Below are 18,072 nucleotides of genomic sequence, written 5' to 3' on the forward strand. Positions count from 1 at the left end.
ATTGGCCATACATCATCACAAACCCCCGAGGTGACTTATTGCTATTATAAACTGGTTACCAACGTAATTAGAGCAGTAAAAATAAATGTTTTGTCAGCCAATCAGCATTCAGGGCTCGAACCACTCAGTTTATAAATAACCCTAACCAATTATTATTAGCAATACATTCACTGTCCTCCAGCATGGAGAAACACTGACTGCACCTTCTCCGGTTCTTCTTTTCCCTGCAGTTGTTTCTGTATCAACTCCAGCCTCTCACTCGGAAACGCCACCTGACAGACACAAACTCTTCGAACACACTAGACTACACTAGATCTACTAACCACACAACTTGCACAGGTCATGAACAAGGATTGGTTTGTCACTGCTAAGAGGCTTTGAGTTTGTGGAACATTTGACCGTTATTAGTTTACATAAGTTTAGCAAATAAGAATATACATATTTCAACTATCAGAACCATGTTGCATGTGATGCTGATTGACAGAAAAGGACGTAGTCAACCTGGTTGGTCCCGGACCCCGTTGGAGAATGGGTTTATGCTGCATTTCCTGAGAGTGACTCTCGACTGCAGCTTCTAACTTACTGAGCTACAGAAAGAATCACAATCAACATATGCTCAAATGATGTGTTGACGTGGGAAACTATAGTGTGTAATCTTTTATTATCTTTGAATAAATAATAAACCAGGTATGAAATGTTTGTGTTGCTCGGCTGCACCTGAAGGGCTTTTAGTTGAATTTCCTCCTGTTTTTCCTTAAGTTCTGTATCTTTGTCTATAACCTTGTTTCTTCTAAACCAACTCCCTACATGTCTCCTCCAACTGGCTCTGTAGCTCCCTGGGAAAACATACACACACATGCAGAGCTCGTAGATACTCAATGACACACACAAATCGTGTTTGTATGCGCACACACACACACACACACACACACACACACACACACACACACACACAGTAGGGGCCAAAAGTGTCAATCAACAGAGAAGAGGTTAACTCCGAATCCAGAAGTAAGGTAATATAAGAGTGTTCTCCTCAAGTGAAACATTTGCAATTGCCTAACTGTACAAGAACATCAGTGATTTGGGTTTTGATCATGGACAGGACAGCAGATGATAGCCATAGCCAATAGCTTTCTAGCATGTGATGCTGTCTGTGTGGTGGAAAACAATGCTACATCTAGTCTGATCACATCTTTGCCATGGGGCTAAGAGTTAGAACATGAGTGCTGCTTCAGAGACACTCAGCTGACACTCACCTGAGGGAACAGGAAAACAGACAGACGCTGCATGCTGAATGGCACCATTTTCCCTATATAGTGTACTACTTTGGATCAAGGCCCATAGGGCTTTGGTCAAAGTAGTACACTATATACACGGAATAGGGAGCCATTTTGGACACAGACAGACAGACAATCCCTGCTGCTATTAGAAACACTGGAACCATTCATGTAGCAACGATGCTACCCTGCAGTTTGAGGGAAAGTACATAGAATGTACCAAACACCATACATGGATATAACCTCGTTCAGAACCTGGTTGTGATAGTGTTGTATCTGTATGGTATAGACAAAAATGAGTCAGTGAAAACATGTTTACATTTTAATTCACATGTAATACATTGCAGACTGCTGCTTTTGCAGGTAGCTTCCATAGCTATCTGCAGTGTACTCAAAGTAACTGTGGTAAGATAGCTGATAATACAATAGTTTCCATAGCAACTTGTCCAGTTCAGTGGTCACATCCATGTGACAAGACACAGGAACAGTAGAGGTTGCCAAGTCACCATTTATAATCTGTCTGACAAAAAAAAATGAGTGAATGTGTGCCTTTCATCTTATAATACAAGTAGTGCTACATCTTGGCTGAACTTACATCTTGGCACTCAAATATTTTCAATTGAAACAGGGACTGCTTTATTTCAGTATGGAAAATCCCCCAATAAAACAGACATGATACTTGCTGTTTTCTTTTCATACTGTATGAATAGGAACTGGAGGGCTGGCAAGAATGTAATGAGGTCAATGATACTTGACCTTATAAAAAATAGCACAAGTTGAACTTTGTTACACCATATTCATGGGCTGCTGCTGTTTCACAGAATGTATGTTTGAAACAGCACCAACAGACACCCCAAAACCAGTTTCACTGACCACTGCCTCCAAGTGACATATGACAATGGGGGGGGGGAGAATCAGTGTTGTTTATCAGCCATCATTGGTCTCAGAGAAGTTCAGTCGTCGTCCCCTGGAAAATGTATTTATGTACATAATAACCTTTGACAACCCTTGACAATACAACACCACACAGTGTTGCACAAGTTTATCTCGATTTAAGACAAGTTAAAAACAGTTCAATCTTTTGCTTCTTTCCCATTGGATTGTAGCACAGTTTTTCGGTAATTGACATTCTGGTCTGGCTCTGAGTTTTCACACAACACAGACAGGGAATACAGTGCTGGGAATAGGAGTTAAGTGTTTATCAATCCCTAACAACAGCCAAGTCACAAAAGCAGTTTGTGGGTAGTGAAAACGGAGTAAAAACAAAGTAGATAAGTATTTCCAAAGATTTGGGAGTATTACAAACTGTAAAAAGGCAATATACATTTGTTACAGTTAAAAAAGTATTTGGATTCAGCTTTGTCGTCAAGATTGAGGTGTTCTGGCCCCATTGGTGAAAAATAGTGAAGCAGGTACCAAGGGAGGCCAAAGTACCAAGAACCAAGTGGTTGTGAGCATAGGAGAAGACTGAAGGAGCCTCTGCCCCTGCACATTGGGCCAGAACCATTGGGGTTGTTGGCTCACCTCATCCCTGCTTGCAGTTTCTCCATGTCAACTTTGCGCTGCTCTGCGTTGGCCTGTGAGCGTCTCAGCCGGTCTCGCAGCTCCTGCAGGTGGTCCAGTGTGTCCACCAGCTCTCCCTTCACAGTCTTCATCTGGCTCTCCAGCAGCTGGGTGCGGTGCAGGGAGTTCCTCCTGTCTCTCCTGGTGAAACGCACCTTATCCTCCAGGTCCTGGACTGCACCAGACAAGGCCCAGAGAAGAACCAGATCAGAAACAGTTACTCCAAGGGAGAGCTAACATTTTGAGCCAGGTTCCTGGACCCAGATTAAGCTTAGTCCTTGACTAAAATCTGACATGCATTTTAGTTCAGAACTAGGCTTAATCTGTGCCTTGGAAACCAACCCCTTAAGACACAGACATTCAGAGAGAAAACAAATCTAAAAGATGCTAAAATACACAGGGATAGCATCAGTCCAGAACAAAGAAAGTACTCAGAAGAATCCTTTGATGACATGGTCTCATGCTAAAATATACACTATCAAAAGTAGATACGGTCTATAAAATCAAGGGCACATGCACTATCATATTAACTACATTTGAATGATTTAAATGACAGTTTATCCATAGCACTAAAACCATGAAGTGTTCATGCAGTTCAGAGAAGAAACTGAAGTCAATTAGCGTAAGGATATTGATACAGACCCATGTCGTCCCGGTTGTCCCGTCCTTTACTTTCCGTACCAGGCTCAGTCTTCTTGTCCAGCTTTCCTCTGGTCTCGGCTAGCATCTTCTCCATCTTGGAGAGCTGGAAGGCCTTCGTGACGCTATCTCTCCGTATGCGCAGCATCTGCTGCTCTCGCTCACTCAGCTCACTCTGAACCTTATTCATGTCCTCCGTTAACTGCCTACAGGTCAGGAGAACAGACAAACCCTGGCTCTCAACAGGGGCGTATGGCTGCTAGACACGCTACGTCTGTAAAAGGTCACCCTAAAGTCGTTTGCACTGATTACGATACTTGACAACACAAAAGGTAGAAGGTTTTTGGGATGTCTAGAGAAGTCAGTCACATACAAGATGCTGTACACAATATTCTGCGTGTACTGTTTCCCTGGTCTGGATTGAAAATCTCTAACCTATTCCTTCTACTGGTCTCTAGCATGTAGTGTTTGTCCTGCTCCTGAGTCCTCCAGTTGATCTTTAAGGGCTGGGCTATCTAGGCCTCTTATATACCCCCAACAAAGAGCAGAAAACAGCTTCCAAAACAACAAACACAGAGTACAGAGCGTTATAATCAGACAAGTCATAAGACTGGCTTCACCAAGCCCTGCAGCTAACTGACATTATACACTCAACCAGCCGAGACATTAGGCTCAATATTGAAGGAGAACATTTAACTAAGTACAAGTCTATTTAGACAAATATGACACTTGAAGATGCCAGGGTCACAGTAACTCAGCAGGGTCACAGTAACTCAGGGAGTTAAACTGGCCATATCAAATCCATTCCCAGCAACTGAAAGAGGCCTAATAATGCGTCCACCCAACACCAACTAATGGAGCACTCTAACAACTATCGATTAAAGGACCGAAATGTTGCTGGTTCAAATACCAGAGCCGACAAGGTGAAACATCTGCCGATGTGCCCTTGGACAAGACACTTTACCCTAATTTGCTCCAGGGGCACTGTACTACTGTGGCTGACCCCGTACAATAGATTTCACTGCACCTATCCTGTGTATGTGACAGTAAGAAACATCCTCTAAAAACAAATAGCTGATATTACACAACTACATAATAATGTCCAAACCAATGTTAGAATGCCCATCATAATGTATTCTGTTGTCTTTCATAATAAAGTACTGTATGTTGTCAAGACCAGCATCTTTACAAAGACATCTAGTTTAATCAAACCCATTATGGGACTAAACCTAACCACTCTCATATCTGGAATTACATTCTATAAAGACTATCTGTCTAAATCTCCCTCCATTATTTCTTACTGCAGGCATACATGTGTTTGACTTTGCCTCATTTCACTCCCCCCCTCCCTTTTTCCTCCCAATTTCAATTACATTGTCTCAACTCCCCAACGGGCTCTGGAGAGGCGAAGGTTGAGTCATGCGTTCTCCAGAACATGACCCACCAAACCGCGCTCCTTAACACCCACCAGCTTAACCCAGAAGCCAGCTGCACCAATGTGTTGGAGGAAACACTGTTCAACTGACGACCGGAAGTCAGCCTGCAGGTGCCCGGCCTGCCACAAGGATTCACTAGAGCGCGATGAGCCAAGTAAAGCCCACCCAGCCAAACCCTCCCCTAACCCGGACGATGCTAGGCCAATTGTGCGTCGCCCTATGGGACTCCCGGTCATGGCCGGTTGTGACACAGCCTGGGATCGAAACCAGGTCTGTAATGATGCCTCAAGCACTGCGATGCAGTGCCTTAGACTGCTGCGCCACCCGGGAGGCCCACCTAATTTCACTTCAAAATCACCAGACTGCTGCAATCAGTAGATAGCTTGATTAGTACAAGACAGACATCACTTGGCGATGGTGGAAGTCAGACGTTGATAGAACTTCCACCCACCAACTCCTGAATGGAGGTTTACTGTTGGGTCTGGAAATTGGAAAAAACCTATACTTTAAATTCTATCATATAATTTTTGAGAACCTCAACATGCAGCCTCGTCTCAGTAGTGAATGTAAGTGATACATTTAATAGCAGTCGTTTGCATGCAGTTATAACACGCGGGATATAAACCAGGTTATCCCACGAGAGCAATCAACGTCTTAGACCAACAGGAAAATCCTCTTGGGCTGAGGGCAGGCACTGGTTTTGAAGTTCGCAGGTGGGGCGATCTCATCACTCAACCAACTCATGTCCACAACAATCACACCCCCCCCTTTTGACCTCCTCCCCCATGAGAAACCACCCCTCGTTGGGCACCAATGTAACATGCGAGATATGATCCTGGGTCTCCCACAGGAGCAACCAATGTCTTAGAAATTCCCTCTTGGGCTGGGGGCAGACACTGGTTTTGAAGTTTGCAGGCGGGGCTACCTCATCATGGGACCATGACAGCTACACAGTGTTGTGCAGTGCTTGGCAGTAGCATAGCGTAAAGCCGAGTACAGTACAGTACAGAGAGTTAAAACTAGTCTCACTCTGCTGTCTCCTCTTCAGCATTTTGGAGGCTAGTGCCTTCTCTTTCTCCAGGTCCTTCTCCAAGTGGTCCACCTGAAGAAACACACACGCACACACACACAGTGAACTGAACCCCCTCACCTCATCTCCAAACCTAGCATGATAATAACATTGTCTGGTAAACTGTACATTTGAACAAATAGTTCCTTTTTACCCACTATACTATATAGTCTTAGAAAAAATGGTTGTAAAAGGGTTCTTTGTGGAGGGATAGGGTTCTACCTATAACTTTTTTCATCCTTGAAAACTGAGTGTCAGCTAGCATGCTAGCAGATTCAAATAGTCTTCCAGGCATTGTGCTAATGCTAGTCAGCATTGGCTCGCGAAACTACCTATAACTTCCTTCACACTGGACACAGAGACATGAAAATGGTATCCACGAGTTCATCTGACTCTGGGGAAGTAGATAAAGGGCCTCATAGCCAAAATCCTGAAGTATCCGTAATGATGGCGCCGACGGAGATCACGACTAGCTCTTACACATCTCTGCAGTATTTTGTTTGTTTAATTACTATTTTTTTACGTTATTAGATCAGGAATTGTTGTGTCATTAGATACAGCCGGGAAGAACTATTGGATATTAGAGCGCCGGTAACTCACCAAAACTTCCAGCATTACGACCAGGATTATGACTTCCCTGGAGCGGATCCTTTGTTTGCTCTCCCCAGAGCAATTGAACTTATTCCAGAGGCTGACCCAAAACAACGCTGGCGGAGAAGAGGTACTTGAGGGGGTCTTCTGGTCCGACTTAGGAAGCGTGCACACCACCCACCACTCCCGAGTATTTTATTCGCTAATGTCCAATCTCTGGATAATAAAATTGATGAGCTCAAGGCGAGAGTTGCTTTTCAGAGAGACACCAGGGATTGTAACATACTCTGCTTCACGGAAACATGGCTCTCTCGAGATATACTGTCTGACTCTGTAAAGCCAGTTGGGCTCTCAGTACATCGTGCCGACAGGAACAAACATCTCTCCGGGAAGCAGAAGGGTGGAGGTATATGTTTTATGATAAACGACTTATGGTGTAACTGTGATTATATACAGTAACTCAAAACCTTTTGTTCACCCAACCTAGAATATCTCACAAACAAATGCCAATGTTAATAAACAGAGTTGTGTGATTGTTTTACTCCACACAGAGTAAAAATGTCACACTCAAAACCACACCCATCATTATCATATTTCCAATAATGTTCTATTGCAGGTTGATTTTCAGAATAGTTTGTTTCAATGTCTGTTTTTGCATGTACATTGATTGGTTGATTAATCTTATGCTACACAAAGATATAAAACATACATTTTATAAATTAATCCAATCTGTTAGTAGTTGTATTTATTGAACCCGTTACTGAGATGGTTGTCCTAGTTGAGATAATTTAGGTAGTCCCATTAATCAATCTTCACTACCCTGGCAGTCATTCTGAATGCAGGTTGTGGGTGATTAAAAGTTCCCATTGTTGGATATCCTCACCCTGGCAATAGGAATTTCACATCACTTTTCAAGCCAGCATAATGTGAACTGCAGGTCTGATGTGACCTGTAAACAAAGAGTTTCTTAACACCGCTGTGTTGGGGTACAACTAGGCCCTCAAAGAAAGGCTTGATGATACACGAGGCAGCAGGTAGCCTAGCGGTTAGAGCGTTGGACTTGTAACCGAAAGGTTGCAAGATTGAATCCCCGAGCTGACAAGGTAAAAATCTGTCATTCTGCCCATGAACAAGGCAGTTAACCCACTGTTCCTAGGCTGTCATTGAAAAAAGGAATTTGTTCTTAACTGACTTGCCTAGTTAAATAAATAAAAAATAAATACACTAATATCAGACCAGCCTCAATTCATTGGGGCATGGACTCTACAAGGTGTTGAAAGCATTCCACAGGGATGCTGGCCCATGTTGTTGTCAAATTGGATGGATGTCTTTTGGGTGGTGGACCATTCTTGACACATACAGGAAACTGTTGAGGGTGAAAAACTCAGCAGTGTTGCTGTTCTTGACACAAACTGGTGCACCTGGCACCAAGTACCATAACCCGTTCAAAGGCAACAAAATGTTTGTCTTTCCCATTCACCCTCTGAATGGCACACATACACAATTCATTGTCTCAAGGGTTAAAAAAGTGTTATTTTACCTGTCTCCTCCCCTTAAATCCACTTCAATCAGTGTAAATTAACAAGTGACATCAATAAGTGATCATAGCTTTCACCTGGACTCACCTGGTCAGTCTGTCATTGAAAGAGCAGGTGTCCTTGTAATGTATTGTCATAAAGAGCTTAATTTTAAAGGCTAATAAGGCTTGTGGAACTGTTAATTGGAGGTTCTAGGAAGAACCCTTCAAATATAAACGGTTTCTTGGTAGAATCCATCATAGAGGGTTCTAGGCATAACCTGTTATAGAGAGTTCTAGTTAAAACCATTTACAGGGGGTTCTATGAAGAACCCTCTGCAAAGGGTTATATCTAGAACCAAAAAGGGTTTCCCTATAGGGACAAACTGAAGAACCCTACATGGTTCTACTTAGCACCTTTTTTTTTTCTAAGAGTGTAGTCACCCCCTGAAAGCCTGAGGTAATTAGTTTTTAAAAAAATGGTATCCGTCTAAACAACGAAGCTTTTCAAAACACTCATAAACAGTATGCGCAGCAAGCATGCAGTCAGTTATTAACAGATATGAGGATTATTTTAATAACCCTTCTCTGTCCTTAGTACAAGTTCAGGCCAGCCCACAAAAGCAGGCTTTGTCTACAAAGAACAGTACCAGTTAAAGCTATTTGATGAACACAAGCTCTGGCAGAACCTGGAGCTCTGGCACACCAGAGAGCTGCTCCTCACCTCTGACTGCAGAGCCTCCACCTGAGAACAACCCAACAAGCATAAGAGCTGCCTGCTGACCTTCTTCTGAACCATATTGCTTACACCTATCCAATACTCAAATATATACAACTTCCTAGGGGGTAGGGCCTAGGGGTTGATTTGGGATTCAGGGAGTGTCTTCTTCAGTGAGGTTTTATCGGTTGGAAAGAGCAAACGAAATGGTGACTTACCACCACCAACTGAAAAGGTGGACAGTGCCTGTTTGGGTATCTCTAGCTAGTCTACACCCCTATACTTTACCAGTTCGAATATTTTCTAGTCTTATTTTCTGTCCCACCCACAGATGCAAAATACATTGTGTGATGAGTGTTGTACAGGAAATTAAGAAACTATTGAGATCTTAATGACTTTATACCTCTTTGGCTCGTGTCTCCAGCTCACTCTCTCATAGCGTCCCTTCACTCCCTGTATCTGCTGCACATAGCTACTCAACTCATCCGTCTCCAAAAACCTCACATTCAACAGGGCAGAAAAAGGAAAAAAGCCTGCTCTAACCAGCAATTATAATGAGAAATGAAAACATCACATGTTATTATGGCATAATTGAGTTGACTGAGAGAGTTGAGAAAATGCACAAGGAGTTAAGTAAGTGTTCCTTGGTGGTTGACTCTGTAGCCTGCACTCAGAGCTCTTAAGGCATCCTGGTCTTGTTTGTCTCTCATCTTGCTATCCTAAGAGATTGACATGATTGGGACTGGGGTTAGTGCACTAGCCATGGATATGTTGAGCCTGTGCTGGACCTCCTGTCTCTCACGCTGGGTTTGAAGAGAAGGTTCTCTCCAACTCCGCTATCCGAGAGTGTTTCTGCTTCATAATATATGCCATTTTATCCAAAGCGACTTACAATCATGTGTGCATTCATTTTACGTATGGATGGTCCCGGAAATCTAATCCACTACCCTGGCATTACAAGCGCCGTGCTCTACCAACTGAGCTACAAAGGATCACTTCAAAGATATCCTCAACCGTACAGGACAGGCAGAAATGAATCACAAGAAACGGGCAGGAAACACATTTATGACAGGACTGTAGTATACACACAAGCACCTTTGCAGGCGGCCAAACATCCATGTTAAACATAGGATCAGATGTGCGTGATGTTTATGGCATTGCTTATTGGAACTTTGGGTGAATCTTTATGAACAGTAAAGGGAACTGAAGCCATGAATCCTCTCACCATTTTGATTTGATCCTCTAGCTCCTTAGATTGCTCCGATCCAGCTCTCTGAGACTCCAACGCCTATGGGAGTCCCTCATATTCAAGTCCAGAGTAGTTTTAAAGTGCTGGAGACTGCTGCTCTTCTATGTTTCAAAACATATAGTTAATCAACTAACTAGTCAACTTGAACTTATCATAGCCTATGTGTGAATATGGATGAGGAACCCGGTCTTTCTAAATCGATAGGCAGCTAGCTACCTGCCTCAAAAGGCAGCATCATGGTGGATTGAGACAGACCTGTGTGTTAGTGAAAGCATATGTGTGTGTGTGCTGTGGTTTGGTCTACTCTACAGTCTGTGAAAATGCTCCGTTCATTCTTCTGTTTCTCTGCAGCTGCCAGGCATTATTCCTCCATAACTGCAATACAACTCATTCTCCACTAGGGGGCAGACATCAGTCACACATACAGTACTGAAACAAGTCACATTTTGTTTCAGGCACTAGTTTAAGGCCTGATAACTCATTCTGTGAGTGACCATAATTTTTCCTGGTATGTGACACTGTAACTCCTTTGAGATGCTGCCCTTTTCCTTGATTTGAGACCACTTATAATGAAAACGGTGGTACAGTATATTATTAATGTGTCCATCCTTACCCCTCTCTCCAGCTGGTTGATGTGTTCAGTCCTCTCCTGCAGCTGTGTGTGTAGTTTCTGTAGCTGGTGTTCTGTCTGGGTGGTGTTGCAGGACACAAAGATACTTTGCCTACTTCATGTGTACCCACAACGTTACATGACGGAATACAAGGAAGAGGGACATTTTTTAAGAGTTCACCTACTCTACTATATGCATGGCCTAGAGATGGGAAAATAAATACGTGCTATATATAGACTACAATAGGATGTGTAGTATTGGACAGTAAGCTAGGGAAATCCCCTGGCTTGAGTTTGGGGGACATCACACGGTGGCACAGGAGCTGGCAGACAAGGCTTAGCACAGAGTGATCCCCCTCCGCATTATATCAAATAGTTAGGTCCGTTTTACATACCGTAAGAGTATAGTAAAGTTGTACGGCCAACTTTGTATGGAACAGCCTTATATTCAGTTATATGCTGAGTTAGCAATAAGCTGGTTGCATGGGGAACATACAGAATACAACATTTAAAGAGGTTCTCATGTGAGAGTATGGAGCTAGGCTCACCTCTAAGATACAGCAGGCGGAGGATGGCCTCTCGGGATTATAGTTCAGCCTGGCTTTGCTGATCTTTCACACTGCTCCGGTCTCTGCTCCTAGCTGGTAGTAAGGTGGCGTAGGTCCAAGCTCTCCTTCCTCAACACCTCTATGTCCTTCCCAACTCTCCCCCTGTCACTCAGTCTTTTCTCCAGTTCCACAGCCCGGACAGAGGCCTCTTCAAGAAGAGAACGCAAGGTGGTGCTTTCTACACTCGTCGCCTCGGCTTTAACCGACTCTTCCTTCAACTGGCTGGTAAAGGGAGAGAGCAGGTTGGTTCCTAACTGCTATTGTTACTATACACGGAGTATACAAAACATAAAGAACATAGACAGACCAGGTGAAAGCTATGATCCTATAACATGAACACTGGGAGTTGGGAAGCATGTTCAGGGAGTGTATATAATAAATGAACATAGAACAAAAACAAGTAACACGGGTAGCGTACAGACATGAACAGAAATAATAACGCCTCGGGAAAGAACCAAAAGGAGTGACATACAGTTGAAGTCAGAAGTTTACATACACCTTAGCCAAATATATTTAAACTCAGTTTTTCACAATTCCTGACATGTAATCCTAGTAAAGATTCCCCGTCTTAGGTCAGTTAGGATCACCACTTTATTTTAAGAATGTGAAATGCTCATAATAACTGTAGAGAGAATAATTTATTTCAGCTTTTATTTCTTTCATCACATTCCCAGTGGGTCAGAAGTTTACATACACTCAATTAGTATTTGGTAGCATTACCTTTAAATTGTTTAACTTGGGTCAAACGTTTCAGGTAGCCTTCCACCAGCTTCCCACAATAAGTTGGGTGAATTTTGGCCCATTCCTCCTGACAGAGCTGGTTTAACTGAGTCAGGTGTGTAGGCCTCCTTGCTCGCACATGCTTTTTCAGTTCTGCCCCCAAATTTTCTATAGGATTGAGGTTAGGGCTTTGTGATGGCCACTCCAATACCTTTACTTTGTTGTCCTTAAGCAATTGTGCCACCACTTTGGAAGTACGCTTGGGGTCATTGTCCATTTGGAAGACCCATTTGCGACCAAGCTTTAACTTCCTGACTAATGTCTTGAGATGTTGCTTCAATATATCCATATAATTTTCCTCCCTCATGATGCCATCTATTTTGTGAAGTGCACCAGTCCCTCCTGCAGCAAAGCACCCCCACAACATGATACTGCCACCCCGATGCTTCACGGTTGGGATGGTGATCATCAACTTGCAAGCCTCCCCCTTTTTCCTCCAAACATAACAATGGTCATTATGACCAAACAGTTAAACACTGCTCAAAAAAAGAAAGGGAACACTTAAACAACACATCCTAGATCTGAATGAATGAAATATTCTTATTAAATACTTTTTTCTTTACATAGTTGAATGTGCTGACAACAAAATCACACAAAAATAATCAATGGAAATCCAATTTATCAACCCATGGAGGTCTGGATTTGGAGTCACACTCAAAATTAAAGTGGAAAACCACACTACAGGCTGATCCAACTTTGATGTAATGTCCTTAAAACAAGTCAAAATGAGGCTCAGTAGAGTGTGTGGCCTCCACGTGCCTGTATGACCTCCCTACAACGCCTGGGCATGCTCCTGATGAGGTGGCGGATGGTCTCATGAGGGATCTCCTCCCAGACCTGGACTAAAGCATCCGCCAACTCCTGGACAGTCTGTGGTGCAACGTGGCGTTGGTGGATGGAGCGAGACATGATGTCCCAGATGTGCTCAATTGGATTCAGGTCTGGGTAACGGGCGGGCCAGTCCATAGCATCAATGCCTTCCTCTTGCAGGAACTGCTGACACACTCCAGCCACATGAGGTCTAGCATTGTCTTGCATTAGGAGGAACCCAGGGCCAACCGCACCAGCATATGGTCTCACAAGGGGTCTGAGGATCTCATCTCGGTACCTAACGGCAGTCAGGCTACCTCTGGCGAGCACATGGAGGGCTGTGCGGACCCCCAAAGAAATGCCACCCCACACCATGACTGGTCATGCTGGAGGATGTTGCAGGCAGCAGAACGTTCTCCACGGTGTCTCCAGACTCTGTCACGTCTGTCACATGTGCTCAGTGTGAACCTGCTTTCATCTGTGAAGAGCACAGGGCGCCAGTGGTGAATTTGCCAATCTTGGTGTTCTCTGGCAAATGCCAAACGTCCTGCACGGTGTTGGGCTGTAAGCACAACCCCCACCTGTGGACGTCGGGCCCTCATACCACCCTCATGGAGTCTGTTTCTGACCGTTTGAGCAGACACATGCACATTTGTGGCCTGCTGGAGGTCATTTTGCAGGGCTCTGGCAGTGCTCCTCCTGCTCCTCCTTGCACAAAGGCGGAGGTAGCGGTCCTGCTGCTGGGTTGTTGCCCTCCTACGGCCTCCTCCACGTCTCCTGATGTACTGGCCTGTCTCCTGGTAGCGCCTCCATGCTCTGGACACTACGCTGACAGACACAGCAAACCTTCTTGCCACAGCTCGCATTGATGTGCCATCCTGGATGAGCTGCACTACCTGAGCCACTTGTGTGGGTTGTAGACTCCGTCTCATGCTACCACTAGAGTGAAAGCACCGCCAGCATTCAAAAGTGACCAAAACATCAGCCAGGAAGCATAGGAACTGAGAAGTGGTGTGTGGTCCCCACCTGCAGAACCACTCCTTTATTGGGGGTGTCTTGCTAATTGCCTATAATTTCCACCTGTTGTCTATCCCATTTGCACAACAGCATGTGAAATTTATTGTCAATCAGTGTTGCTTCCTAAGTGGACAGTTTGATTTCACAGAAGTGTGACTGACTTGGAGTTACATTGTGCTGTTTAAGTGTTCCCTTTATTTTTTTGAGCAGTGTATTATTGTTTCATCACACCAGAGGACATTTCTTCAAAAAGTACGATCTTTGTCCCCATGTGCAGTTGCAAACCGTAGTCTGGCTTTTTATGGCGGTTTTGAAGCATTGGCTTCTTCCTTGCTGAGCGGCCTTTCAGGTTATGTCGATATAGGACTCGTTTTACTGTGGATATAGATACTTTTGTACCTGTTACCTCCAGCATCTTCACAAGGTCCTTTGCTGTTGTTCTGGGATTGATTTGCACTTTTCACACCAAAGTCTGTTCATCTCTAGGAGACAGAACGCGTCTCCTTCCTGAGCGGTATGACGGCTGCGTGGTCCCATGGTGTTTATACTTGCGTACTATTGTTTGTACAGATGAACGTGGTACATTCAGGCATTTGGAATTTGCTCCCAAGGATGAACCAGACTTGTGGAGGTCTACAATTTTTTTTCTGAGGTCTTGGCTGATTTCTTTTGATTTTCCCATGTCAAGCAGAGGCACTGAGTTTGAAGGTAGGCCTTGAAATACATCCACAGGTACACCTCCAATTGACTGGAATGATGTCAATTAGCCTATCAGAAGCTTCTAAAGCCATGGCATCACTTTATGGAATTTTCCAACATGTTTAAAGGCACAGTCAACTTAGTGTATGGATGTAATAAACATATAACTAGTCACTTTAAACAATGCCACTTTATATAATGTTTACATACCCTACATTACTCATCTCATAAGTATATACTGTACTCTATACCATCTACTGCATCTTGCCTATGCCGCTCGGCTGTCGCTCATCCATATATTTATATGTACATATTCTTATTCATTCATTTACACTTGTGTGTATAAGGTAGTTGTTGTGAAATTGATAGATTACTTGTTAGATATTACTGCACGGTCAGAAATAGAAGCACAAGCATTTCGCTACACTCGCATTAACATCTGCTAACCATGTGTATGTGACCAATAAAATTTGATGTGATTTACATTTCTGACCCACTGGAATTGTGATACAGTGAATAATAAGTGAAATAATCTGTCTGTAAACTGTTGTTGGAAAAATGACTTGTCATGCACCAAGTAGATGTCCTAACCGACTTGCCAAAACTATAGTTTAACAGGAAATGTGTGGAGTGGTTGAAAAACAAGTTTTAATGACTCCAACCTAAGTGTATGTAAACTTCAGACTTCAACTGTATATAGGGAAGGTAATCAGGGTAGTGATGGAGTCCAGGTGAGTCTGATGAGGCGCATAACAATATGCGTAATAATGAGCAGCCTGACGACCTTGAGTGCCGGAGAGGTAGTATTCTTGACAGTATCCCCTCCCTGACGCATGGCTCCAGCTGCAGGACGCCAACCAGAGGGACGCTCGGCCCGATAGCGTTGGCTGACGTGTGGGAGCCTGACAAGCTGGCTGAGGTATCCCTGGTTGTGGCACTCGGACCCGATGTCACCTACACACAAAAAATGATAACTCCCTGATGCTCCCCTTTGGTGAGGCGTTATTCTATAACATGAACGCTGGGAGTCAGGAAGCAAGTTTACGGAGTGTATTTAATAAATTATCCTAACCCAAAACAAGAACCACAGGTAGCATACAGCTATGAACAGAAACAATAACACCTAAGGAAAGAACAAAAGGGAGTGACATGTATAGGGAAGGTAATCAAGCAGGTGATTGAGTCCAGGTGAGTCGTTACGCGCATCATGGTGACAGGTGTGCGTAATAATGAGCTGCCTGACAACCTGAGTGCTGGAGAGGGAGTATACTCGACAGATCCCTTATTGTCACTTGTTAAATCCACTTCAATCAGTGTAGATGAAGGGGAGGAGACAGGTTAAAGAAGGATATTTAAGCCTTGACACATTCATTGTGCATTTGTGCCATTCTGAGGGTGAATGGGTAAGACAAAAGATTTACACTTAACAAAAATATTAACGCAAAAACTTCAAGAGTTAGTTCATATAAGGAAATCAGTCAATTGAAAATAATTAATTAGGCCCTAACCTATGGATTTCACATTACTGGTATATTAGAAATTATTTTATAGGGACGCTTGAAGTCAATCTTAAATTAATCATTGTTTATTGTCAGCGCACTGGAGAGAATCCAACAAACTCAATGAAGTAGTTACGTTAGTTCCCTTATATATATACACACACACAAGTTATGTTTGCATGACTCAGCTTATTCATCATTCAGAATTAATGTTTGGTTCATAACATGTGACAGACCAATACCTCACGAGGCTTCTTATCTAAGCTGACACCTTGAAACAGAGATATCCCTTTCTCTAAACAAGCTTCTGGGTGTACTGCCAAATTACAGATACTGATAGTGAGGATTCCTTCAATCAGTCACTTGCATGAACACAGATTGTTTTATAGAAAAGCACAAACAGAACACAGAAATTGGTTATTAGAAAAGCACAAACATAAAATGTCCACATTCCATCCTCTTATCACTTGTGTGATAATAATCATTACATTTTAATGTAAGCGTTTAGATTTTAGCTTCTATATCATAATATTCTATACTCCTATTAAAGTAAGGGAAATCAACACAGAAAAAAAACAGACTTAATTTCAAGCCCTTCATTCTGGGTTATACAATGTAATTAGTATGGTAATATTATCAACATAATACACAGCATGTTAAATAGCACAATTTAGACAAAAAAAACAACAAAAAAACACACACTGCAACCCATTTGGCAATTTGGGATCTCCAACTTCCAAAACAGGGATTCCAACCAAGTTGCAGGCATCCACTCTGGTTGTGGGGAATTATTCTTAGCAACAGTGGCAATGTATTCGGTGAGATCAGTCATATTAGAAGAGTGATCTGGGACAAAAGTACAACATTCATCTCTAATGATTGCACAAGTGTCCCCCTGACCTGCCAAAATAAAGTCAAGAGCCTCTGTTTCGCCGAGCCAATTTACGCTATTATTTTAGCATTGCCAATTTTCTCTTTGTCTCTAGAGATCTCCCGAATTTGGTCTAGGGCAGATGCATATTGACTTTCACAGGGAAGAGAGAGAACACATGTTATAACAGTTTCACACCAACCTTGCTTTGAATGAGATTGGGGCAAGGTTAGCCCAAGCTACAATCGAGTGACTCTCCTCACAATGTAGGGGCATAGCTCTGTCTCTAGAAGCCTCGCCTTTCCAAATCATAATTATAACGATTGATAAATGATTAAACCCAAATGTAGAACGACAGAACCAACGTGAAGCACTATGGACTATCACTTTAATTTAAGACCCTCAACTTAGCACACCGATACTGGCAGAATGTACATTTACATACAGTATATTCATCTCATAATTTCTAGCATGAACTTTTCTCATCACTTGTGGTAATGACAGATTGGTATGTCAATGCATTCTTAGTCTAAATTACTATACATTTCACAGTGTGCATACATCCACAATCAACCGGATATCCAAAATTGTTTATTTGGGGTAAGCCTAAATCAATTACGGGCACGGTTGACCACCCCCCTCCCTCCCGGCACTTATCCTTCTGGCGTTTCTTCATGTTCTTCTTCAGATAGTGTTTCAGTTCGTCCTTTTAATGGCAATGTTAAAAGTGGATGGTCCTTGATAATGTCTCACCTGAGCCGCCACTGTCCATTTTCCTACCAGTACACCAGCAAGTTTGGATGGGATGTCTCTCCATGCTCACTCCACGTGGACTCATGTCGCACTCCTGAGAGAAAAGGCATGAGAGAAAAGACAGTTGATAGCTTTGTTGTTGCTGGCTTGGACTCAGGTCTCACGGTAGAAGTGATGAAGCACCATACTGAACACCAATTTTGCCATTGCTTCAGCCGGTAAGAGGGGGTTAAGGTTCACACTGTTCTTGGTCAAATTATCCCTTCCATGCATCTAGACACCATCTGTGGTCACCTTCACCATAACCGAGAGAGAGGACAGACCAGAACAACAGTTTAGTTTGAGGCATTTCTGATTCAGGAAATCC

The 18,072-nt window shown here is 43.2% G+C and overlaps 1 protein-coding gene across 1 annotated transcript; it reads right to left on the bottom strand.

Annotated features, from left to right (window-relative positions):
- Positions 1-1,586: 1,586 nt before the first annotated feature.
- LOC123729877 (uncharacterized) lies at positions 1,587-6,043 on the bottom strand. Its single transcript, XM_045706445.1, has 3 exons — positions 5,945-6,043; positions 3,483-3,685; positions 1,587-3,015 (listed from the first exon to the last, which is right to left on the bottom strand). Exons 2-3 carry the CDS (start codon positions 3,667-3,669, stop codon positions 2,798-2,800), a joined length of 405 nt encoding a protein of 134 aa, XP_045562401.1. The 5' UTR covers positions 3,670-3,685; positions 5,945-6,043; the 3' UTR covers positions 1,587-2,797.
- Positions 6,044-18,072: the final 12,029 nt, after the last annotated feature.

Source organism: Salmo salar, chromosome ssa23, assembly GCF_905237065.1.
Source record: "Salmo salar chromosome ssa23, Ssal_v3.1, whole genome shotgun sequence".
NCBI classification, from domain to species: domain Eukaryota; kingdom Metazoa; phylum Chordata; class Actinopteri; order Salmoniformes; family Salmonidae; genus Salmo; species Salmo salar.